The sequence below is a fragment of the Oncorhynchus mykiss genome, chromosome 11, assembly GCF_013265735.2.
Source record: "Oncorhynchus mykiss isolate Arlee chromosome 11, USDA_OmykA_1.1, whole genome shotgun sequence".
Taxonomy (NCBI): Eukaryota; Metazoa; Chordata; class Actinopteri; order Salmoniformes; family Salmonidae; genus Oncorhynchus; species Oncorhynchus mykiss.
In genome coordinates, this window is record NC_048575.1 from 45947199 (window position 1) to 45971760 (window position 24562).

The window sequence follows — 24562 nt, forward strand, 5'->3', positions numbered from 1 at the left end:
GCTGAAGGCAAAAGGGGAGGTGCAACTCAATATTAGGAAGGTGTTCCTAATGTTTGGTATACTCAGTGTATGTGGTGTCTGCATTCTTTACAATAAACATTTTAGTTTCTTCGCTTTGTAACCCTAACTGTCAAATGCTGTGTAATGTGTGAACAAGTTAACCTGAATGGAGTACTGGGGAAAGGAGGATACCTAGTCAGTTGTACAACTGAATGCCTTCAACTGAAATGTGTCTTCTGCATTTTTACCTTTCGATTACTGGCCCAACGCTCTAACCATTAGGTTACCTGCCGCCCATTTGGGTCAGGCACACCGTCGAGGTGTGGTTAGTACCTTCTAGAAGAAGAATGTAGGGTGGGTGTGCGGGAGCTAAAATAACGTATGCCGCTGCTGCTCTTCCTCAATTCTTTGCTGTGGTAACTGTGTTCGCGGATCAACACCAAGCTCTGTTCAAATTCAGTGGATGAGGAGTAGGGAGTCTTGATTCCTTGACTGCACAGAAACTTTCCACTGCGAGGCCGTGTGGGTAGAGCTTCGTCATTAAACGTCACCATGCGTGACTGCTTCAAGTGAGTGGATGAGGAGTGGGGAGTCTTGATCCCTTGACTGCACAGAGACTTTCCACTGCTAGGCCTTGTGGGTAGATCTTTGTCATTAAACTTCACCATGCGTAACTGCTTAAAGTGAGTGGTGGAGGGGTAGGGAGTCTTGACCCATTGGCAGCACAGAGACTTTTCATTGCCAAGCCTCTTTGGTAGACCTTCTTCATGAAACCTCACCACACGTTCCTGAATGCTTGTAATGGTGCAGCACTCTGATCCAAAAAGATAGCCCTTGATGCCGCTTGCTTAGCGGCGTCAAGCTTTAATATGTATGCAAGGTAATGAGGATCTCAATCACCATATGGGAAACCATGTTCGCTATCACAACAGGTGTCATCTGTTTCAATACAAAAAATATTTATTTTTGAGAGATTGTGGTGTCAAGTGCTTAGTAATCAACATGATAAACTTTGTCCAACTTTCTATGAAATTATCACAGATAAACTTACCCAATCTCTCATGCCCTCTTCAATCACCTTCCACTGCCTGATAAAGAAAACAAAAGTAAACATGTTCTGTTGTTTTGTCGTGATGAGCCAGGTTGTTGTATATAGAATGCATAGTACTGAAAGATTTTGACTCTTGCGTAATTCCTCCTCTAAGAGTTCAATTACTGTCACTCTGTTTTGGTATTGATCCGAAGAGTGAGCTCTGGATGAACAGAATACCACATGGGGACCTAAAGGTCAACAAGCAAAATGACTGAGGTCTAATCCAAATACCTATACAAAGTTAACCATGATCTCAATACTCTCACTACTACTAGACCAAATCAAGTTGACATTTTTGTCATTGGCTAAACTAAGGTATTAATTGCATTAATGAAAACCACCTGCCCTTTTATCAAATGAATCATCCTTTGAATTGATTGTGTGACTTTTAAGTGGTTTTGATTGAAATACTGAATCTGCATAAGAAATGGCACACTAATCATACTAAACAGAGTAACATCAAGTCAAAGCAGCCCATTATTTAGCAAATCCATAGACAGATAGATTAAAACCTAGCAAATAACCCAAATGACCAGAAAACCAATCTTACCTTCCCAGACTTCTCCTTCTTCTCTTCTTTTAGCTGAGCAACTGGCTCTTTTTACTTTACCTCCTTCTCCATCTGTTTCTCCTGGTGACTATCTTCCAAGTCCTGTTATAATCAAGTGTTGTTACAATCATCATAGCCTATACAAAATGAAGCTTTTTTTTACAATGTTTGTAGACATTGTAGACCATTTTTGTTGAAAACACAAACTCCAAGCTGCCAAAATAGACCTACCTTCTTTTTCGTCTGACATTAAATCACGTTTATAAAACAAAACCAACAAGTGCAGATGTGTGCTAGTGCTAGTCCAGCTAAACATGTGTGCTGTATATACCGTGGAGACAGCAGAGGGTCTGAATGGCAGAAACCAAAGTAGCCTAAGGATAAACCCATGTTGACCGTGACATCATAATGATTGATGTCATAGTGGACATTGTCATAGTGGACAATAGTGGCCCTTGACAGGAACTTGCATGCATGCAACCATGTCCCATTAAATTAGCCTAATAATGTTGTAACAACTCAGCCTGTTGTAGGCATAGGCCCAATAACTGGTTCTACACAGTTAGGCCTATGTGACAATATTTCCTTCATCACTCGCAAGTCAACCTATTCTTAAAAGTTAAACTTGGTCATTGATATTTTTTTAAAGACTTCTGCTATTCCTCATTCACCATTTTGTACATTCTGTCTTCATCCATGTTCATGCACTATTTTGAAGACCTTTGTGGTGACTTTGTCACAGGACTATGCTTAAAAGTTAGATGCAACAAATATTAGCCACGATCAGAGATTCAGCACCATTCTACCGGACAGCGACTGAATCAGAATCTCACGATCTGACTTTCAGCACCACAGTGCAGAGGACAGCGGCCCTCTCAAGCGCAGTCCAATTCCTGTTACAGCAACAAACAAAAAAGTGTGCTGGGGCTCCCGTGACCTTTGGCTGAAATAAGCATTGTAGCTTTAAGTCAAATGTGGGCAAAACAAAACAAGGACATGTGCCGTCCATAGTAGGCTACAAAATCTGTAAGTTCTTATTCTAGGGCTACTTTTTACGAATATACAATAAATGGTAACGTGGGTAGGCTAACTTACTGGGTAACATGGGTTATAGGCGATTCCATAGCAAGACTAACCTACCAAGATATCAATGCACAGTTCAGTCATAAGCTAACCAAATTGGTATAGTTGTATTCAGGGGTGGAAATGGGAAGAAATCACTCCTGAAACCCTCCAATGTAAAATCCATGAATTCAACACAAAAAAACAATAATAATAATATTTAAAAAATGTAAACAATTATTCCACTCACAGAACCTAGAACTTCCTGTGGTTGGATGTATTAGATCGGGTAGTGATGGGGGGTACGCCAAATTCAAATGGGATTTTTTTATTGTAAAAAACAATATTCTTCACATTTTCAAACAGTCCGTTTATATTTTCCAACGGGTCTATACATTTGGGTGAGTTTTTTTCTCTCGCCTGATTAGCCTGGCTTTACTGCCAAAAATAAAATGAAACCATCTAGTGTTAAGCGAAATAACACCTCAATGTCAAATACAGGTTGCTCTCGAGGGAAACCTTAACTCTTGCGCAGACAATTTGAAATATAAGCCAGTATTTTGAGCGTGAATAAAGACGACTTTCAAGTAGTAAGACATGTATAAAAGCAATAGATACCATTAATAAGAAGGGGCTAGAAGCGTCTTATTTGGTGAGCTACCGAGTGTCTAGGACAGGCAAGCCCCATACTATTGTAGAGGTCTTAATTCTTCCTGCTGCCGCGGGGATATGGCTGGGACAATGCTGGGGGAAAAGGCCTAAAAAACTATACAGACAATGCCTTCATCAAACAACACTGTTTCATGACACATCAATGACATGGCAGGAGATGTTTTGAAACAATTGCTGCTTCGCCGTGAATTCTATGCGTTACAGCTGGATGAGTCAACAGATGTGGCGGGCTTGGCACAGCTCCTGGTATATGTCCGTTACGTTTAAGGGGGGTCAACTAAGGAAGACATCCTCTTCTGTAAACCACTGTAAACCAGGACAACATGAGAGGATATTTTTTAAGTACTGGACAGCTTTGTGACATCAAATTATTTTGGTGGTCAAGATGTGTTGGTATTTTTACTGATGGCACAAACGCCAATGCAGGGAGACATAGTGGAGTGGTAACCCGCATACAAGCAGTTGCTCCCGACACCACTTGGGTACACTGCTGCAGCATCCACCGAGAGGCTCTTGCTGCCAAGGGAAAGGCTGACAGCTTGAAATACGTTTTGGACACTACATTACAAATGATTAACTTTGTTAAAGCAAGGCCCCTGAACTCTCGTGTATTTTCTACATTATGCAATGATATGGGCAGTGACCATGAATGCTTTTACAACATACAGAAGAAGTGCACTTGTTATCAAGGGGCAAAGTATTGACATGGTTTTTTAAATTGAGAGACGAGCTTAAAGTTCTCTACTGACCATAATTTTCACTTGATGACAGGTTTCTCACACCACTGGCCTGTCTGGGTGATGTTTTTTCTCGCCTGAATAATATGAATTACAGGGACTCTGCACAACTACATTCAATGTGCGCGACAAAATTAAGGCTTTGATTAAGTTGGAGCTCTTTTCTGTCTGCATTAAGGACAACACACAGGTCTTTCCATCAATTTATGATTTTTTGTGTGCAAATGAACTCAAGCTTACAGACAATGTCAAATGTGATATAGTGAAGCACCCGAGTGAGCTGGATGTGCAATTACGCAGGTACTTTTCCAGAAAAAAACAACACAAACAACTGGATTCGTTGTCCCTTTCAAGCCCTGCCTCCAGTCCACTTACTGATATCTGAACACGACAGCCTCATCGAAATTGCAACAAGCAGTTCTGTGAAAATTGAATTGAATCAGAATCCACTGCCAGATTTCTTGATAGGACTGTACTCACGAGTATCATGCCTTGGCAAATCGCACTGTTAAGACACTGATGCCCTTTGCAACCACATACCTATGTGAGAGTGGATTCTCGGCCTGTGTGTGGAAAATTATTTAAGACTGAGACTCTCTCCAATACAACCCAACATTGCAGAGTTTACGTGCATCCTTTCAAACACACCCTTCTCATTATCCTGTGGTGAGTTATTCACAATTTTTGATTAACAAATAAGGTTTTATATGTAAGATGGCTAAATAAAGAGCTACATTTATTATTATTATATTATTTGTGCGCTGGTCCTATAAGTCCTTCCCACAAGCCAGGGTGACACAAAAACTCACACTAATTCTTATGTTTAATAAATATATTGTATAGTGTGTGTGGCAGAATTACAATGATGGCAAAAAAACAACATTTGAGAGTGCGCTGACCCTGGTGCTCGAGGGGGTAGGTACGCAGCTGGAGGTTGTATGTTTGAAGGGGTACAGGACTATAAAAAGTTTGGGAACCTCTGTATTAGATTATGATGGAAAGTACAAAGCCAAACGTTTCATTGTCATGTTACTGTAATACATCAGAGCAGAGGAGGCTGGTGGGTGGAGATTTGATACCATTCCATTCCAGCCATTACAGTGAGCCTGTCCTCCTATAGCTCCTCCCACCAGCCTCCTCTGTATATGTGTTGGGGGTGGGGGGCACAGAGCTACAGTAATAAGATCGAGGGTTGAGATGTATGACTGTTTCTTGTTTTGCTCTCTGCCTCCCTCCAGTGGTTAAAATAATACATGATACCAGAGATGGTTTAGAGCAGCAGTATTCAACTCTAACCAGCAGGATCCGGACCTCGTAGGGTTTCTGTATCAGTCACTCATCGCAAATACGCTCATTACTAACCAGACTTTCTGACAATCTCAGGAAAAAGTGGATGAAATACAAATACATTAAAAGGGGATCAGAGGTCGGAAAACTTAGCCAGTAATTGAGCTAGCTACAAACGATCTCTGCTCGCATAGAATGGCTATGTTCAAGCAAAGTTTGTGGAACAAATGCAGTGTAAAATGCTCACAAAATAAAAATGACCAGCTTTGAAGGATATCTAGTCACATGTTTATTAATCACAATATTTGAGTCATATTTGACTCAGTGGTAAATACATCTGTTAGTATATATTGTTTTCAAATCACCTGTTAAAGTGATTTAAAACTAAACATTTTATGATGTACAAGTAAAAAAAAAGATGTGCACTATTTTTTTGGGGGGGGGGGGTCACAAATCAGTGCCCCCACCACAACTTAAAATTCTCGTTTGAGTGTTGTGTGACACACCATAATTGCTTTCCAGGTCCTTGTTGCTGGATGGTACTAGATCTGAAATCTCTAGTGTCCTTTAAACGCCATCAGCCTTCATTATGAATCTCAGATAGGTTGTCGATGGACTGCAGCAGTTGCGATACTAGACAAAGACTCTCTGCACTTGTAAGTAATTGCCTGTGGACAGAATCAAACGGATAGCCTGAACTTGGAGCAAATACCACAATGTTTAATTAGGGGTTATGTAGAAAACCCTATGAAATTGCACATTACCCAATACCCACACAATCAATATGAGGGACTGTTTTTATCCCACCTGTATGTAGATGACACTATGGGAGAGAGGACTCACTTGATGGAAGTCTCTGCATTGAGTGCTGCTTTGTTGAGGTACTCTGAGGCCACTTGCGCATTATGTTTCATTGTATTTAAGGCAGCTGTCTCTCCGGCTCGAAGTCTCTCATTCTCATACCGGTACCCCTCTACTTGGCCCTGCAATATAAAGAGGGTCACATTATGCAATCATATGTCACTGAAGCTCACCATCCCAGTAACGCCAGCAACACCAGTAAAGGTCAAACCTGTAATTGATGCAGCTCCTGTTTGAGTTTTGATACAATGTTTTCAGCCTTAACTGCTCGTTTCTGTCAAGAAGAAAAAGGTCAAAATAATGAATTAAGACTTCATATCTCAACACAATTCTGTTTAGTAACCAATCATGACAATTTGCTTGTAATCCTATTGAGACATATTTCAGATAATCAGTGAACAAAAATGATTCTTCATCTTTGTCGAACGGATGAACTAGGAGAAAGGGACAGGTGCGCACGGTCATTAACTGCAGGTTCTGCTCGACGGAGTGGACCATGGTCTCTAAAGCCTGAGCCTCCCTCTCCTCCTGCACTCTTCTCTTGTGCAACTCATCTGTGACGTGGCGAATTCTATGGGGCAGTCAGAGAGACATGACGATGAGCATAGGTTAAACACTCTTTAAACAGCATTAACATACGGTACCAGTCAAAGGTTTGGACACACCTACTCACTCAAGGGTTATTCTTAATTGTTTTAAACTATTTTCTACATTGTAGAATAAAAGTGAAGACATCAAAACGATGAAAATACACATATGGAATCATGTAGTAACCCCCCCCCCCCCCCCCCCCCAAAAAAAGTGTTAAACAAATCGAAATATCGTTTATATTTTAGATTCTTTAAAGTAGCCACCCCTTGCCTTGATGACAACTTTGCACACGCTTGGCATTCTCTCAACCAGCTTCACCTGGAATGATTTTCCAATTGTCTTGAAGGAGTTCCTACATATGCTGAGCACTTGTTGGCTGCTTTTCCTTCACTCTGCGGTCCAACTCATCCCAAACCATCTCAATTGGGTGGGGGTCAGGTAATGGTGGAGGCCAGGCCAGGTCATCTGATGCAGCACTCATCACTCTCCTTCTTGATCAAATAGCCCTTACACAGCCTGGAAGTGTGTTTTGGGTCATTGTCCTGTTGAAAAACAAATGATAGTCCCACTAAGCCAAAACCAGATGGGATGGTGTCACCAGCAAAGCACCCCCACACCTCCTACTCCAGGCTTCATGGTGGAAACCACACATGTAGAGATCATCCGTTCACCTACTCTGCATCTCACAAAGACACGGCTGTTGGAACCAAAAATCTCAAATTTGGACTCATCAGACCAAAGGACAGATTTCTAATGTCCATTGCTTGTGTCTCTTGGCCCAAGCACGTATTTTCTTCTTATTGGTGTCCTTTAGTAGTTGTTTCTTTGCAGCAATTTGACCATGAAGGCCTGATTCACGCAGTCTCCTCTGAAGAGGTGATGTTGAGATGTATCTGAAGCAATTTCTGAGGCAGGTAACTATAATGAACTTATCCTCTGCAGCAGAGGTAACTCTGGGTCTTCCTTTCCTGTGGCGGTCCTCATGAGAGCCAGTTTCATCATAGCGCTTGATGGTTTTTGTGACTGCACTTATTTGTGACTGCACTCACAGTTATTGAAATTTTCCATATCAACTGACCTTCATGTCTTAAAGTAATGATGGACCGTCGTTTCTCTTTGCTTATTTGGGCTGTGCTTGCCATAATATGGACTTGATCTTTTACCAAATAGGGCTATCTTCTGTATACCACCACTACCTTGTCACAACACAACTGATTGGTTCAAATTCACTAAGGAAAGAAATTCAACAAATTAACAAGGCAAACCTGTCCATTGAAATGCCTTCCAGGTGACTACCCCATGAAGCTGGTTGAGAGAATGCCAAGAGCGTAAAAGCTGTCAAGGCAAAGGGTAGCTACTTTGAAGAAACTCAAATATAAAATATGTTGATTTGTTTGACATGTTTCCATGTGTTATTTCATAGTTTTGATGTCTCCACTATTATTCTACAATGTAGAAAATAGTACAAATAAAGAAAATCCCTGGAATGAGTAGGTGTGTCCAAACTTTAGACTGTATGTGTACAGTTTACATCTTAAATGTACATCTAAAGAGTAATATTCAAAGCATTACTCCCATGCCATAACATAATATAGGCTTTAACACCGTCCCTTAAACACTTCTCATGCACCGGGTAGGTCTGTACTCTGCAGACCATATCAACTGGCAATTCTATCCACCTACCTTCGATCATCATACTCAGACTTTTTCACAAGATCTTTAATGTGCTTCCTGAGCTGCGCATTTTCCTCCCTCAGCTTAAAAAGAGAAACAGAAATAATCAAAATAAAGGACTTGTGACTAATCCCATGTGATATCCAATCACACGTGTGCATCTGTAAGCAAAGCCTTGAGAGAGGAAAATGACCTTTTGTTGATCCCTATTGCCATTCTCGGTACTACTCTTCTTGGTCTTGTAGGTGAGCTCTGCCATTGATGTCTCGTCATCTCCCTCATAATTCACTGGGGCCCGTCTGGACTGGTGGGCCTCTGGTGAGAATTCTTCATCCACCTGCCATAGGGAGGATGAAGTCTCCTCTTCTTCCTCTGTGCACAGGGAGGACTGACCAGAGTATGTGCTGCTGTCTGCTGCTGCAGTGCCACACAGTCCAAACTCATGTGCCTCCTCAATGGCTGATGGCTGGTAACTCCCAGCCCACTCCTCCTTAGTGTCATTTTCCAGAAATTGAGGAAACGGTGTGTGGTCCATGTAAAACTGACCCTGGAAGTCTTGATCGAAGCTCTTCGGGGCAGTATATTCCCCCTCTGCCAGGAATGTGCTCCCATATGCTTTCTACAACACATGAAGCAGCAGTAAGGTAAGTTACATTCACACCAAAATTCCACCAAAAGTAATATTCTTAACAGTCTGACCAGGCCTTGTATATCATGCTGTGACTTTTTCCAAGGACATAACAACTCATTCCATGCATAGGCTTTGTAACAGTTAATCTCTGGGGTTTAATGTAAGACTGGTTCATTTTAAATGTTCAGCACCTTTCGCGTTGAGTAATTCTTCTCATCTGGATCCCCTTTCATATCTGGGTACTGGTTTTTACTGCGGATGAACTCTTTGAAGGAGAAAGGATTCATCTCCTCTCCATCTTCTCTGACTTCATCTATGAAATAAGACATGTCGGTAAATATTTGGATGATAGTTATTTTCAAACTGTCTGGCTGCCATTATTGGAGAAATACAAAAGTTGGATTTTGTTGTGGATGTGTAGGGGCCAATACCCCGTCCTACTCCAGCAACAAGTGCCATGGAATTTGTAAATCCAGATTGTCTCACTAAAGGGCAGCACTGTGCCAGGGCAGGGTGCCTGGGTCATGGAGTTCTTAGACCAGAGGTATCATGGAGTTCTTAGACCAGAGGTAAGAGTGCCTCCCTAATGGCCCTCCAACACCATGCCAGCAGAAATAACTCTGATCCTGGTACCAACCATGCCAAACCCAGCACTAGACACTTGTAACACAAATTAATGAACCATTGCACCATCACTTGCTGATCACTCTTCGATGGTGCTGAACAGATGTGCCCCTGTCTCAGGTAGATGAGATGTGTGTTATTGCATCCAATGATGTGAATATCAAGTAGCCTATGTCTATGGTTGCATGCATCATGTCATTTGAATACTGGATCAGCTAGATATAGCTAGTCTATAACCTACAACTGAATATTGGACAGATGGATTTGCTGTGGAAGTAACAACTTACCAACTTCGATTATATTGTTTTTTTCAGAGGTTTTATGCTTTGCCATGTTGACGGTGAACCAGTCAATCGGTGATGGTATGAGCGGTTGTCAGCTAACTTCAGCGGCTAACGCGTTGTTAGCTAGCTAACACGGACAGTTTACGTTACCAAGCTAGCTTGCTGAAAACAATGAAATAATGTACTAGCAAATTACTGGATGTAGACGAAATTACTTGTCATACGAAAGATAATTGATGAAAATGACATATTTTAGACGTGGTTGTTGTTCGTCAGCTGTGTGCGTCGATGCGCCAAAGGTTTGCTAGCTGCCGAAAATCACGTGGACAATCCTAAACTTCTCACTGGCTACGATTCAGATGACGTTTTAGGGAAAATAAACAACATTTCCCAGGAGTCGATCCGATTTCCCGGCAAATTTTACACGTGCCGCGATTCATTCGAAATCCCGGTAAGTGTAAAAATGTATTTGATTAAATTGTCATTCTCATACATGTTTAAAATATTGCCCTGGTCAGTTGCACACGTCATAGTCGGCGAGTCGTCACCTTTATTCGGTTAGTAAACAACCACTTAATTTCGCCGTCGTGCTAGCTAGACTAGCTAGCTAACTACAACGGAAATGATTAGGACACTTGTGAAACTGATTTTGATTTGCTTTATTAGGGCTTGGTGAGGATAAAAATACAGTTAACTCGCATGACAGGTTAGTCAATAACACTGCTGGCAAGAAACGATAGACGTATTTGTAAATAGATGGAGCATGTTGAATGAATTACACACAGCTAGCTAGGTAGCCAGAAGATTCTGACCCTTCCTTTATGCTTGTTTACACTTAGCTGCACTACTGGGGTCGGAACGCCATCATGGTTATGAGTAAGACATTACAGAGCTGGTGCGAGATATTTTCGGAAATGTATTTCAATGCAGGGGTTGGATATGCCAATGTACTCCCAATTGGACCTTTATCCAAACTGATACTTAGAGAAGATTGAAATACTTCTAGTTTTTCTGGAAAACGGACCATCTTCAAGCTAGCTAACAGTAGCCACAGCAGCCATTATGGAATGGCATGTCACCTTGAACAACAAAGGAGCTGACTGGCTGAAACTGCCATTCCAAGATGGTTGTGGTGGCTACTAGCTGGCATGAGGACGAAAAGGACACTCTTTTCCGTAAAAACTAGAAGTATCTATCTGGGGCGGCAGGTAGCCTAGAGTGAAGATTTTTTTATTTTTTTTACCTTGTCAGCTCGGGGATTTGATCTTGCAACCTTTCGGTTACTAGTCCAACGCTCAACCGAAAGGTTACAAGATCAAATCCCCAAGCTGACAAGGTAAAAAAATCTGAACAAGGCAGTTAACCCACTATTCCTAGGCCGTCATTGAAAATAAGAATTTGCTCTTAACTTACTTGCCTAGTTTAAATAAAGGTACAAAAATAAAAATAACTTACTTGCCTAGTAAAAAAAAAAAAAAAAAATCTTCGACGTAGCAGTTTGGATAAAGGTACAATTTGGAGGACAGTGGCATAGGGTTAGAATATTCTGGCTAGCTACAAGAGTTGCCACGATTATGGATTTTCCAGACTCAGTGCATTTTTGAAATTTTATTTGACCTAGGCAAGTCAGTTAAGAACAAATTCTTATTTTCAATGACGGCCTAGGAACAGTGGGTTAACTGCCTGTTCAGGGGCAGAACGACAGATTTGTACCTTGTCAGCTCAGGGATTTGAACTTGCAACCTTCCGGTTACTAGTCCAACGCTCTACCCACTAGGCTACCCTGCCGCATGATGAATACATGGGCAGATCATTCAAATCAATCAATCAATCAATCAACCAACCAATCAATCAACCAATCTTTCATTCATATTCATAATTCACGGGGGGGGGGCTAGGATTCTCAGATGCAAGTTATACATGAGGACTTTGCTTAGTTTACGGACGTGGAAAATTGAAAGATGCCATGATAACCTGAATGATGTTTTATTATTTACTTTAATAGACTGACTGAGGAGAAATATTGACCATGTCCCAGGAGAAGCCAGATGCTGGCAGCCAGACACAGTCGCAGCCTCAGACTCAGTCCCAGAGTGGCTCCAGCTCCTCCTCTGGGTCAGGCACTGTCAGCTCAGTGGACACCATCCCTGTTAGGGACCTTGGCTCCATACCAGAAGAGCCTGAGCCACAGCCATGGGGTCGCCTGCTGCCTATGCAGAGAGGCTTCAGAGCCCACGGTGAGTGCAACCACAAGACATGCCCTGTTTTTTTGGGTAGATAGCCCAAACTGAAGGTATCCTGTGACAGTCATGGAATTTTTGGATGACAGATATTGGGTCAGCCAAATGATCGGGGTCACCGTTTTAATCGTTTGAATAGCCAAAAGAATAGACGCACATTTTCGCCTCTGCTCTGCTCCTGACTGTATGTGCTACTGCAGCAGTAGGGATGGGGGCGTAGCCCAAGGAAACCGAAGACCGTTTGTTACGACACCTTGCTGTTTCAGCCATAGAGATCCATTCTAATTCCTAATTCTATGGTTTCAGCAAGGGGCAACTAGGTTTGATCACGTTGTAGAGTCCATGTTACAGCAGAAACGGACTCAACTGCACAAATGTTCGGCTGGCAATTTTTTTTGGGGGGGCCATTATGACTGTTCTTTTATTTTCATAAAGGTCTTCATCCATAACCGTCGGTTATACAGTGATTGTGCCAGTCTTACCTTCAGGATTAGCTATGGAATTGTAACACGATATGTGATGGCTCCATATCTATCTGGCGTTATGGCTTAGCTTCTAGAAAATGCTGCTACACATTTTTCAACTAACCTGGTCTTGGAAATGCTTTCTTCGTTTTGATTCAGAAGAAAGGTGTATCTTATAAATGTTTGTGTCTAGTTACAGGTGGTTTTACCAACAACAACAAAAAAAACAGGGGAAAATTCTGGAAGCTGTAAAAATCCATGTTTTTGTACTGTGCGAGGAGCTTAGCCGCTGCACAGCTAGCGTTTCCCAGCATCTTTGCGCTAGTCGGTTCTATGCAGCCAACGTGTAGAAGTAGATGACCGTGCGTCACACAGTGCAGCCAAAACAAAGATCTACACACATGCCATTTTTCACTTGATACAAAACATGGATTTTAAAATCTTTCTGAATTTCCTCTGGTTTTTTGAAGAACCACTTGCAACTGGACACGGACATTTCTAAGATACTTTCTTAGTTTTCAATTTAGAAGAAAAGTGTATCAACAAGACTAGGTATAAAAAATAAAAAAAAATATAGCAGTGTTTTCTATTAGCTAAGCTGTCAACCCAGATATGGAGCCGTCACATATCGCGTTACAATTCCGTCGCTACTGTAGGCAGTGAATACAGGGGCACGTTTAGTTATTGAACGTTTTGCTACAGTTTGTACTGAACAAAACGTTTTCCCACCACGGTGCGCACCATTCCTCAACATTTTTTGAGGTATATTTGATCCCGTTTGTGTGTGGCGGGGTGGGATCTGCTCAATATGGGTGTGACCATTTGAAATGTCAAACTACTGCAGCAGCACACTGTACAAAATCGCCCTCTGAGCCGCCGTAATCAGTCATCAAAATGTTCTTCAACTGGTCATTCAGAACAGCACGGTTTCCGTTCAATTGAACAACGTTGTGTCCTGCTGAACGTGGTCCATGTGGGAACTGTGCGCGCCTGTGTGCAGTTTGCTTTGTTTGTGTGAGATTCTTTGTATTTCTCAACTAGCAGCATTAGCATCTGTGTATTCTCTTCTCTATTGAAGTGATGGTGTTTGACTTTTTTTTCAGACTGTGTTGAGGACGACACTTGGTTTGGCCGGGACAGTAAATGTAACTATTGCTTTGATGACCCCATACTGAAGAAATCGCCCAGATTTGCTACGTACAGCAAAAAACACTTCCGAATATTCCGAGTAGGTCTATTCATTTGACAAAATGATGTATTTCATGTTTTTGTTTAACAGTAGTAAAATAGTTTTGTTCGCAATGTTTGCTCAAGTGATGACGGTCAGATCGTTACCTTGCAGGAGCAGAACATTGTCTATGTCTTTGACAACAGTGGCAATGGCACGTTTGTTGACGGTACAATTCTTGGGAAAGGAAAAACATTGCCTCTAGCAAACAATGCGGTGCTGTCCCTAGCTGAGGAACGCCATAAAGGTAACCTTGTTACAGAGTTTTATTTTCAAGTCATTTCTGTTTTAGGTCACTGATACTCAAAAGTCTTAGCATTCCACTATATTTATTCCCTGTCACTCTCAACATTAAGTATACAGCATCATTCCCTTATTGGTGATGCCGGTTTTAGTTTTTTGCATTTACAATCCATGAGATTGATAGTTTCTTCCCTCATTAGTGTTTGTGTTCATTGATCTCATGGCGGATGAACAGTCCAACCTCCCCAAAGAGTTCAGTGAGAAATACCTGATTACCAGAAAGATTGGAGCGTAAGTGAGCATTTTGATTCGTTTCAACTTGTGAATTTTCTGCAAAAATCCAGATTTTCGATTTGAATTACAGAGTGACATTCTAGTATGATCAATGTGTGTAAACGTGGCTGATAACGATTTGTTGTACCAGTGGTGTGTGCGGGGAAGTGAAGCTGGCCTTTGAGAGGGCCACTTGCAAAAAGGTGGCTGTGAAGACCATCAACAAGAAGGACTTCCCAGCATCCGTCGGCGTAAGTCTTTTCACCATTTTCCCCGTTTCCTAGTTGATGAATGTTACTGCAATAAAAGGAACTCTTCTTTGTGCAATTCTAGACTGCCACACGAAATGCGGAACGAGAGATCCAGATCCTCCAAAGGATAAACCATGTAAGTAAGTAATCATTGTCATTTTTAATAGCCTGTTTATACACTGAGTTGTACCAAACATTATGAGCACCTGCTCTTTCCATGACTGATCAGGTAAATCCAGGTGAATGCCTTGATCCCTTATTGGTGTCACCTGTTGAATCCACTTCAATCAGTGTCGATGAAGGGGAGGAGACGGGTTAGGGAAGGATTTTTAATTTTAAGCCTTGAGACGTGGATTGTGTACGTGTGCTGTAAATGGGCGAGACAAAATATTTAAGTGCTGTTGAACGGGGTATGGTAGTAAGTGTCAAGAACTGCACCGCTGCTGGGTTTTTCACCGTCAACAGTTTCTTGTGTGCATCGAGAATGGTCCACCACCCAAAGGACATCCAGCCAAATTGACACAACTGTGGGAAGCATTGAAGTCAACATGGGCCAACATCCCTGTGGAACGACATCTTGTAGAGTCCATGCCCTGACGAATTGATGCTGTTCCGAGGGCAAAAGGGGGGGTGCAACTCAATATTAGGAAGGTCTTCATAATGATTTTACACTCAGTGTACATCTATAATGTATTATGCTGTAATGACTGCCAAGGAAAGGAGCCTAGTACATTTTTCTTGGGGGGGGGTAGTCAAATACCATAAAAGTAGTCATTTTCAACTTGTGTTTTCTACTGGACAAAGCCACAATCATAACATGTTTTTTTTTTTTTTTTTTTACATATTCAACCTGTATGTATGTATGTAGTATTTGCCTGCAATTTTTCTGTGTAACTTTTTCCTCCTGTCTATTCCAGCCATGTTTGATCAAAACAGAAGACTTCTTCCAAACAGACGACTCATACTACATTGTTTTAGAGCTGTGAGTTTAGTATTTAATTCAAGCAGACACTTTTTTAATATATTTTTATCAATGGCAAACCAGTATCATTACATTGCATGTAATATTTTCTGTAGCCCATCTCAGAAGTACAATTTTCACAAGCATCGTATTTCCTTTCCCCTTCGATTTATTCTGTTTCAACTGACCGCATGTATGTGTTTCAGCATGGAGGGCGGGGAACTCTTTGATAGGGTCAAAAGCAAGAACCAGATAGAGGAGTCAATTGCCAAGCTCTATTTCTACCAGATGTTGAAAGCAGTAGAGGTGGGTGGATTGATGTATTTCTCCATTTTTTTTCCCCATTTCCCAATTTCTAGAAGAGTGGTAGGCTTTATTAAATAGGCTCTGCTGTGATGTCAAAATACGCCATAACTATCTTGTTTTATACTGGAGATAGTTACTGTCACTTGAGTAGTTTTACACTGCTTCCTTATGCTTGTTTATTTCACATTCCTTCCACTAGTATCTTCACAACAATGGCATCATCCACAGAGACCTCAAACCTGAAAATGTGCTGCTTTCGTCTCAGGATGATGTTTGTGTCATCAAGGTAAGATTTGTCAAGTCATCATGTGGGTAATTTTCCCACAATAATTGAACATGGTAGATGAAGTGTAAGTGAGGGTAGATAGTTATCCACCTGGAAACTCATTGTCTTCCTGAAGTGGGGGTGGGGGGACTGAAAGCTTGGTTGAAGAGTGACAGGCCTCTCTCTCTCTATGTGACAGATCACAGACTTTAATCAGTCCAAGATACTGGAGGAGTCTGCCCTGATGAGGACCCTTTGTGGAACACCCACATACCTTGCACCTGAGGTGTTCACCGACGCAGTCACCGTGGGCTACAGCAGAGCCGTAGACGCCTGGAGTTTAGGGGTCGTCCTGTTTGTGTGGTAGGGATCCATACTACTGATGGCAGGGTAACATAAACGACAGTGCTGCGTGCTCTGACTAGTAGGAAGTGCCATGTAACTTGTTTCTGTCAACATTTAAAGATAATTGTAATGCAATTATTTCAATTCATTTGCAAATAACTTGGGCCAAGATTACTTTTCAACAGCACGCAAGGTTTTCCTGTTCACAGATTCACATAATTTATTAAACTGGAGCTTACTTCCTGTCTCCCTCACAGCTTGGCAGGCTATCCCCCGTTCCACCCTAATGCACAAACGGGTTTGTCAGTCAGGGATCAGATCACGCAGGGAATTTATACATTTATTCCATCCAAATGGGACGGCATCTCGGATGATGGTAAGAGACTACTGTCAATCCTGTTTGGCTCTGTCATGTGTGTTAGAGCACATAGAAATTCGAAAACAGATTCTTCCTGTCTCAGGTTGGGAAAGAACTTTGGGTACTTTACTACAATCGTATTGATAATTCCTTAAATGCTGTCCCAATAGTTATTTTACTTATCCAATCATGTCTAGCGAAAGATGTCGTGAAGAGGCTGCTTGTAGTGGACCCCAATGCCCGCCTCACCATTGAGGAGGCTTTACACCATCCCTGGCTGATGGTAAGAGCTTTATTGCCGTCTCTCATTGCCTGGCCCTACTGCCATCAAGGCGGGTACGTTTACTGGATGGAGGGGTATTTGGGGCTAGGCAGTGTTGTAAGTGGCAACAGTGAATAATCTCTGGTCCCATCAATCTCCGTCTCAGGATGAGGCCATGAAGGAGACTGCTGAATGCATCATGTACCCCAAGGACTCCGGAGATGCCACAGCGGCTGATGCCACAGCAGACTCCGTAGACACCACAGTAGTGAGAAACGATGTCATTCTACTGCAGCAGTGTTTCCCACCCCTCTCCTGGGGGGACCACTAGACAGTTCATATTTTTGTTGTAGACCTGCACCGACACAGCTGATTTAACAAAGGTCTTGGTGATTAGTGATTCCGTGTAGGGCTAGAACACACCCACACACAGAGAGAGAGAGGGGTGTTGCTAACAAAATTGAACTATGGCTCTTGTTACTTTAGGCTTCAACTACAAAGAGGTCAAGAGAAGATGATGATGATGATGATGAGCAGCAGCCGGCAAAGAGGAGACCAGGCCCATCCACAGAGGCAACATGAGTCACATTTCATCCTCATCACCACATTGGAGACCCCTCCCCCCCAGGTAGTTTTCCACCGGCAATTTGGCCCCCTGGAAATCTACCAGTATATTGTATTTTATCACACTTCTATTGCTACATTTCCATTAACTTGTCAAATGATTTTAGAACGTTCGAATAGAAAAATAGATGCGACAATTGCCTGCTGCGGTGCGTTTCCATTGAACTCTTTTGACGATAGAAACAGCTATATGTAATGGTCACACATACAAAAAAAACGTTTATAATAAAACATTAAGTGTTTCCATTAATAAATTGGCCACAGCCTGTATTCCCTCCCACCTATATGTTTTATGTCTCAGGTAGCCTGCAAAAGCCAGCATGGATAGAATGCAAGAATTGCCATATTTTAATAATTCTCATGTGCCAACATATCACCATGGTGAAACTTGCATCCAGCCAACCAGAATAGCATTCAGGCTTTCTTGAAAGTACAGACAATTGTCCTGCAAAGAAACATAATTTTTATAGTTGAAAAACAGATTGAGCAAGCAGTAGGCATTTCGAATTAAATGTGAAGTGGAGCTTCCAAATTCGGCAATCGTCATTTATTCGAAAAACAACTTTTCCATCAAGTTCGAGAAACGTCAAATCCACCCGTCGAAACAGATAAAAATGTTGATCTTTAGAAGATGTCATCTATAGCTGCCGTTTCCATTACATCATGGTGCAATCATCTGAAATGTACTTGATTAACGTTACTATACACTGAACAAAAATATAAACGCAACCATTTGATTTTACTGAGTTAGTTCATATAAGGAAATCAGTCAATTGAAATGAGGTTCTAATCTATGGATTTCACATGACTGGGAATAGAGATATAGATCTGTTGGTCACAGATACCTTTAGAAATATGGGCCTCAGGATCTCGTCACAGTGGCTCTGTGCATTCAAATTGCTATCAATACAATTTTATTTTGTTTGTTGTCCGTAGCTTATGTCTGCACATACCATAACCCCACCGCCACCATGGGGCACTGTTCACAACTGCTCGCCCAGACGACGCCATACACGTGGTCTGCGGTTGTGAGGCCGGTTGGACGTACTGCTAAATTGTCTAAAACGGAGGTGGCTTTTGGTAGAGAAAGTCATATTCAATTCTCTGGCAACAGCTCTGGTAGACATTCCTGCAGTCACCATGCTAATTGCGTGCTCCCTCAACGGCATTGTGTTGTGTGACACAACAGCACATTTTGGAGTGGCCTTTTATTGTCCCCAGAACAAGGTGCACCTGTGTAATGATCATGCTGTTTAATCAGCTTCTTGATATGCCACAACTGTCAGGTGGATGGATTATCAACACATTTGAGGGAAATAATACTTTTGTGCGTATGGAACATTTCTGGGATCTTTTATTTCAGCTCATGAAACATGGGACCAACACTTCACATGTTGCGTTTATATTTTTCTTCAGTGTACATGTTGATTTCCAACTTGTGGGCACATACTGAGCTATGTCTACTGGAAATGTCCTCCTGTTTTGTAAATAATTGTCTTTGTACAGCTACTGTTGAATAAACAAACATTTTCCACTGGTTTTTATTGTTATGCATCCATTCATTCTAGGCAGTTGTATGTCATTGAAAATATATTACTCTTCTAGATAATATTTTATATTATCTTACTCTATTCAACATTTCCCATCTCCACTCCAGATCAAGGTTCATAATGCTGAACCATCTAGCTAGTAATTTTGTAGCATATCACACAGAGGTTAATGTAAGGCACTGATCACTCTCCCATTGAGCCTATAAACAACCTCAATCTCGAGGTCAACATGGACAGCACAAACATAATCCGTATAGACATCTGGTAGTAGTGTTGCTTTCAAGCATTGTGCAAGCTTTTATATCAAACCATATTGAGATTATTTCATAGCTTTGCTTTGGACCTGTCCCGGAGACTGTACAGCACTGTGTGTGCCTTGCCAAAGGAATCACCCAGCGCAGACTGGACACGACTTTTCCAGCTCAACAGCTTGGGACGATCCTTCAGGATGTCTCTGCCGCCACCTAGGGGCTGAGAGCAAAGCAGTCAATTCATTTAGTAGGCTGAAATGGGTAGCAACCCATACATCAAAATGTATTGTAAGTGGTCAAACAGACAGTCTGAGATTTGACATTCCTGACTACATTGTAGGACCATTTTCTCAGCAGAGGTGGCTGGTTCACCCAGTGGCTAAGCTCTGATGGACCAGTTGACCCACTGCTCCTCACCTGCATGAGTTCACACACGGCCAGCAGGTCAGCCAGGCTGATGTCATCTCCACAGAGGAAGGGCTGTCTCTTGAGGAACATGTTCTCCAGCTTCTCCAGAGTGTCACTCAGGTCTGCCAACGCCCGCTCCACCTTCAGTGGGTCTGCTGGCTGCCCTGTCATATGGGGCAGTAAAACCTACAAAGCAGCGATGCGTGCCATCAACAACAACCACAGAACATGAGATATAACATGTTCCATAACAGTAAAATTATATTGCATAAATGTGTAATACCCTGCAAAAAGATGGCTGTGGGACTAGGCTACATTTCACCTGCCAAATGACAGTAGTGCTCCATGAGCAAGCCTTACCTCCATGAGAAAGACCTTGGCCGCATGTGGCCGGGTGTTGGTATGGTGCCAGGCTGTGTATTCATCCACTCTCGCCCTCCTCTCTGGGTGGCGTGGGTACCAGTTACCTGGGACATCATATTTGGTGGCCAGGTATTTTAATATGGCATCACTGTAACAAGATGAGGGAGGGGAAATGCCCCTTTAATTTTTTTTCATTTTCAACAAAAAAAATTAAACTACAGAGTGAATGAAGAGTGTTACCTCTCAGTCAGAACAAAGTCATTGTCGACCATCACAGGGACCTTCTGCATGGGATTGAGTTTTGTATACTCTGGTGTCCTATTCTCCCCTATATATAAACAAAGGTATTGAGATACAGTATGTTAATTACATTTCGTTTAGGTATTGGTTTATGCATGGAGCAATATTGAACAAAAATAAATGCAATATGCAACAATTTCAACGTTTTTAAGAAGCCGGATGTGGAGGTCCTGGGCTGGTGTCGTTACACATGGTCTGTGAGGCGGGTTAGACATACTGCCAAATTCTCTAAAATGACGGATGCAGTTTATAGTAGAGAAATGAACATTAAATTCTCTGGCAACAGCTCTGGTGGACATTCCTGCAGTAAGCATGCCAATTGCATGTTCTTTCAACTTGAGACACATGTGGCATTGTATTGTGTGACAAAACCTACACATTGTAAAGTGGTCTTTTAGTGTCCCAGCACAAGGTGCACCTGTGTAATGAGCGTGCCCTTTAATCCACTTTTGATATGCCACACCTATCAAGTGGATGGATTATTTTGGAGAAACACTCACTAACAGGGATGTAAACAAATGTGTGCACAAAATTTGAGAGAAATAAGCTTTTTGTGCATATGGAACATTTCTGGGATTTCTATTTCAGCTCATGAAACATGGGACCAACACTTTACATGTTGGGTTTCTATTTTTGTTCAGTGTATTTGTCCAAATTTGAAGACATGAACGATTGTGAAATAATAGCATACTGTTGTCATTCTGAATAGCTAGTTAGCTAGCTAGTACACATTCGGGACAACTATTAACAGAAAACACGCGTTTTGATGTGCAGAGTAGGACAAAGTTCAAGGTACAGTAGGTCTAAGTTCAATGCAGGACAGAGCAGATACATTTAACTTTTTAAACAATGTCGCGCTCAGTCTCTTTATAAATATATCAAACCTATATATGCATTTCCAATTAACATTAACAATCTTGCTTTAGTAGCAACCAAAACGATAGATATATTGATTGCATGTTTAACGTTAGCTAGATGATGTTGGTAACTAACGTTCGCCTAGCCCGCTTGAAACTCACCTTTTCGTATTGCAACTGTTTTCACCTTGTGTGGAATTTTATTGCAGTTAAGAAATATATGTATTGCTCTACATGGTTGAGACAATAAATCTAAATACACTACTAGTTCTACGGCCTTTCTACCAGCCATGATAAACGTATTTGTATTGCTTGCCAACGTTAGCTAGGCACTGTAGGCTACTAGTATTTTGCCAGCAGCACAAATTATGTCACTTTGTAGGGTAATGACGAAACCTTCCAAGTAAAAGCCCCCGTTTCAAACCATTGCAATGTGGATAACTAATTCAAATTGTATTGAATTTTAATCAATGGCCACTTTAATTGTGTCAACATGAAAATGCAAGAAGTAATTTCTGAAAACAAATGAAAAATGTGGCGGCAGGCAGCCTAGCGGTTAAGAGCGTTAGGCCAGTAACCAAAAGGTTGCTGGTCCGAGTCCCCAAGCCGACTAGGTACAACATCTGTCGCTGTGCCCTTGAGTAAGGCACTTAACGCTAATTGGTCTTGTAAGTCGCTCTGGATAAGAGTGTCATGTAAAAAAAACTATGTCGACACTGGTATGTTGAGAATATTGGGCTGTAGCGAGATAACTTTTCTACCTGTCTCAGCTAAAGTGGGGTGGAAAATACTCCGTTGGGTCTCTACTAACCAAATATGGTTAGTTTTGGATGGGGACTGTGTCGCACGGCCTGCTGCTGGCTCTTCACTCTGCCCGTCCATAGCTCCCAATGCAATACACGGTAATAGACTGTACATGGGATACATACTGGCTTGTAGAAAGAACTGTTCTTCCTGTCTCAGCTAAAGTAAGGTGGGAAATACTCCGTAGGGTCTCTACTAAACAAATATGTGTCCCCCTCCAAAACGAACCATATTTGGTTAGTAAAGACCCTACTGAGTATTTCCCACCTTACTTTAGCTGAGACAGGAAGAAAAAATGTCTCTCTACAAGCCAACAAGTATCCCATATACCGTGTATTGCATTGCAGTAAATGGAGTGGGTGGAGATGGGAATCACCAGTACTCTGTATTAACCTGTTGCCCAGCACAATTGACCCATTTAAGTTTTGCAGACTCTATTGAGTAATTCCAATAACAAATATTAGTATTTTATTAAAGTGTATTTCTTTAAATATACACTGAGTGTACAAAACATTAAGGACACATTCCTAGTATTGAGTTGCACCCCCCTTTTCCCCCAGAACAGCCTCAATTCGTCAGGACATGGACTCTACGAGGTGTCGAAAGCGTTCCACATGAATGCTGGCCCATGTCGACTCCAATGCTTCCCACAGTTGTGTCACGTTGGCTGGATGTCCTTTGGGTGGTGGACCATTCTTGATGCACACGGGAAACTGTTGAGTATGAAAAACTCAGCAGCGTTGCAGTATTTGACACAAACCGGTGCACCTACTACCATACCTCAAAGGCACTTAAATATTTTGTCTTGCCCATTCACCCTCTGAATGGCCCTCATACATAATCCATGTCTCAATTGTCTCAAGGCTTAAAATCCTTCTTTATCCTGTCTCCTCCCTTTCATCTACACTGATTGAAGTGGATTTAACAAGTGACATCAATAAGGGATCATAGCTTTCACCTGGATTCACCTGGTCAGTCTATGTCATGTTTAATGTTTTGTAAACTCTGTGTAGTCTACAGGGTAGCTTTCAACATACCAGTATGTGTAAACTTTCAAAATATATGATTGTATAAATAATCCAATATACAATAAAATACATCAAATTATATATTTTTCAAAGGTGGTTGCAGTGCTGTTCAAAAACAGTTCTACTGCACTAGACTGCAAAAAAATAGATATTCACAATTTAGTGTCTTTGCAGGGGACTCTTGTTTTGAAAAGAAACAACCGCGATCGTGCTACCAGCACAATATTCTGTTGCTTTGAGAACGGTAATCTGTAGGCTACATAGTCACCAACTGAGTCAAAACAAAAGTCGTGCAGGGCGTGATCAATGGATGGTCGAGCGGCAGATTTCCTCTTTTTACATTTTAGCTTAGGGTTTAAGAATTTTGTTCTAGTATAAAAGAACGCTTAAAATCTATTTTGTAAGTAAATGTTTGTAGTTCATGCTCCGTTTTTTAAAGTTTACATTATGGCTGTAAAAACAACAACATTCTTAAAGTTTTACACCGTCAGTTAAAATGTTATATTTACTTTAACCTAGATAATGAATTTACGTGATAACGCCATGCGAATATTACAAAGGCGTGATTACTAGGCTTTTAAATGAGAACTAAGTTTTTCCACGAACGACCTAGGGGAGAGTTTCCGGGCACATGGCAGAAAGTACCCGCCGACTGGTAGTCATTCAGCTTGTACTTTACCATCTTTAGCTGTGACGTACTTGCAGGTTGACTTTTGTCAGTGCGATAGGTATGCATGAACAGGACGGGGCTCATTCTCAGAATGTACTTTTACGAAAATTGACCATTAGTTTGTGAGATATCAGTTGAGATCACAGCTTTGCAAATGTCTGTATATATAGCAGCAAGCATGAAGCACAGACTGAGCATGGGGTGCATCAGTTTCTTGTTTTAATTGACAAGGAATATATTAGGTTTCTTGTTTTAATTCACATGGAATATATATCTCCATCTGTATTTTCAATATAAAATGTATCCCTCAATTTCTGTAGTAACTTATTTTATTTGTATCTATACCCGTTATGGAATTTTCCTTCCTCTTTACCCTGAATTATTCAAACATCATAGTGTGGAAAAATATGTAAAACACAGGAAAATCACGTTTTCGACTACTGGG

General features: G+C 41.5%; 3 protein-coding genes across 7 annotated transcripts; 1 reads left to right on the forward strand and 2 right to left on the reverse strand.

The window, feature by feature from the left end:
* Positions 1-5666: 5666 nt before the first annotated feature.
* Positions 5667-10502, reverse strand: entr1 (endosome associated trafficking regulator 1). The gene is made up of 8 exons (XM_021620971.2): positions 10070-10502; positions 9350-9471; positions 8721-9146; positions 8537-8610; positions 6722-6833; positions 6474-6536; positions 6245-6384; positions 5667-6069 (listed from the first exon to the last, which is right to left on the reverse strand). The coding sequence occupies exons 1-8, from the start codon at positions 10113-10115 to the stop codon at positions 5979-5981; spliced, it is 1074 nt and encodes a 357-aa protein (XP_021476646.1). The 5' UTR covers positions 10116-10502; the 3' UTR covers positions 5667-5978.
* chek2 (checkpoint kinase 2) lies at positions 10404-19425 on the forward strand. 5 transcript variants are annotated; one of them, XM_036934617.1, is made up of 15 exons: positions 10404-10517; positions 12072-12303; positions 13874-13998; positions 14113-14245; positions 14442-14532; positions 14666-14765; positions 14848-14901; positions 15683-15747; positions 15933-16032; positions 16232-16318; positions 16497-16660; positions 16900-17018; positions 17198-17283; positions 17429-17530; positions 17749-19425. In XM_036934617.1, the coding sequence occupies exons 2-15, from the start codon at positions 12096-12098 to the stop codon at positions 17842-17844; spliced, it is 1530 nt and encodes a 509-aa protein (XP_036790512.1). In that variant the 5' UTR covers positions 10404-10517; positions 12072-12095; the 3' UTR covers positions 17845-19425.
* On the reverse strand, positions 19399-21989 carry gstt2 (glutathione S-transferase theta 2). Its single transcript, XM_021620973.2, has 5 exons — positions 21778-21989; positions 20699-20786; positions 20456-20606; positions 20105-20281; positions 19399-19907 (listed from the first exon to the last, which is right to left on the reverse strand). Exons 1-5 carry the CDS (start codon positions 21905-21907, stop codon positions 19761-19763), a joined length of 693 nt encoding a protein of 230 aa, XP_021476648.1. The 5' UTR covers positions 21908-21989; the 3' UTR covers positions 19399-19760.
* Positions 21990-24562: the final 2573 nt, after the last annotated feature.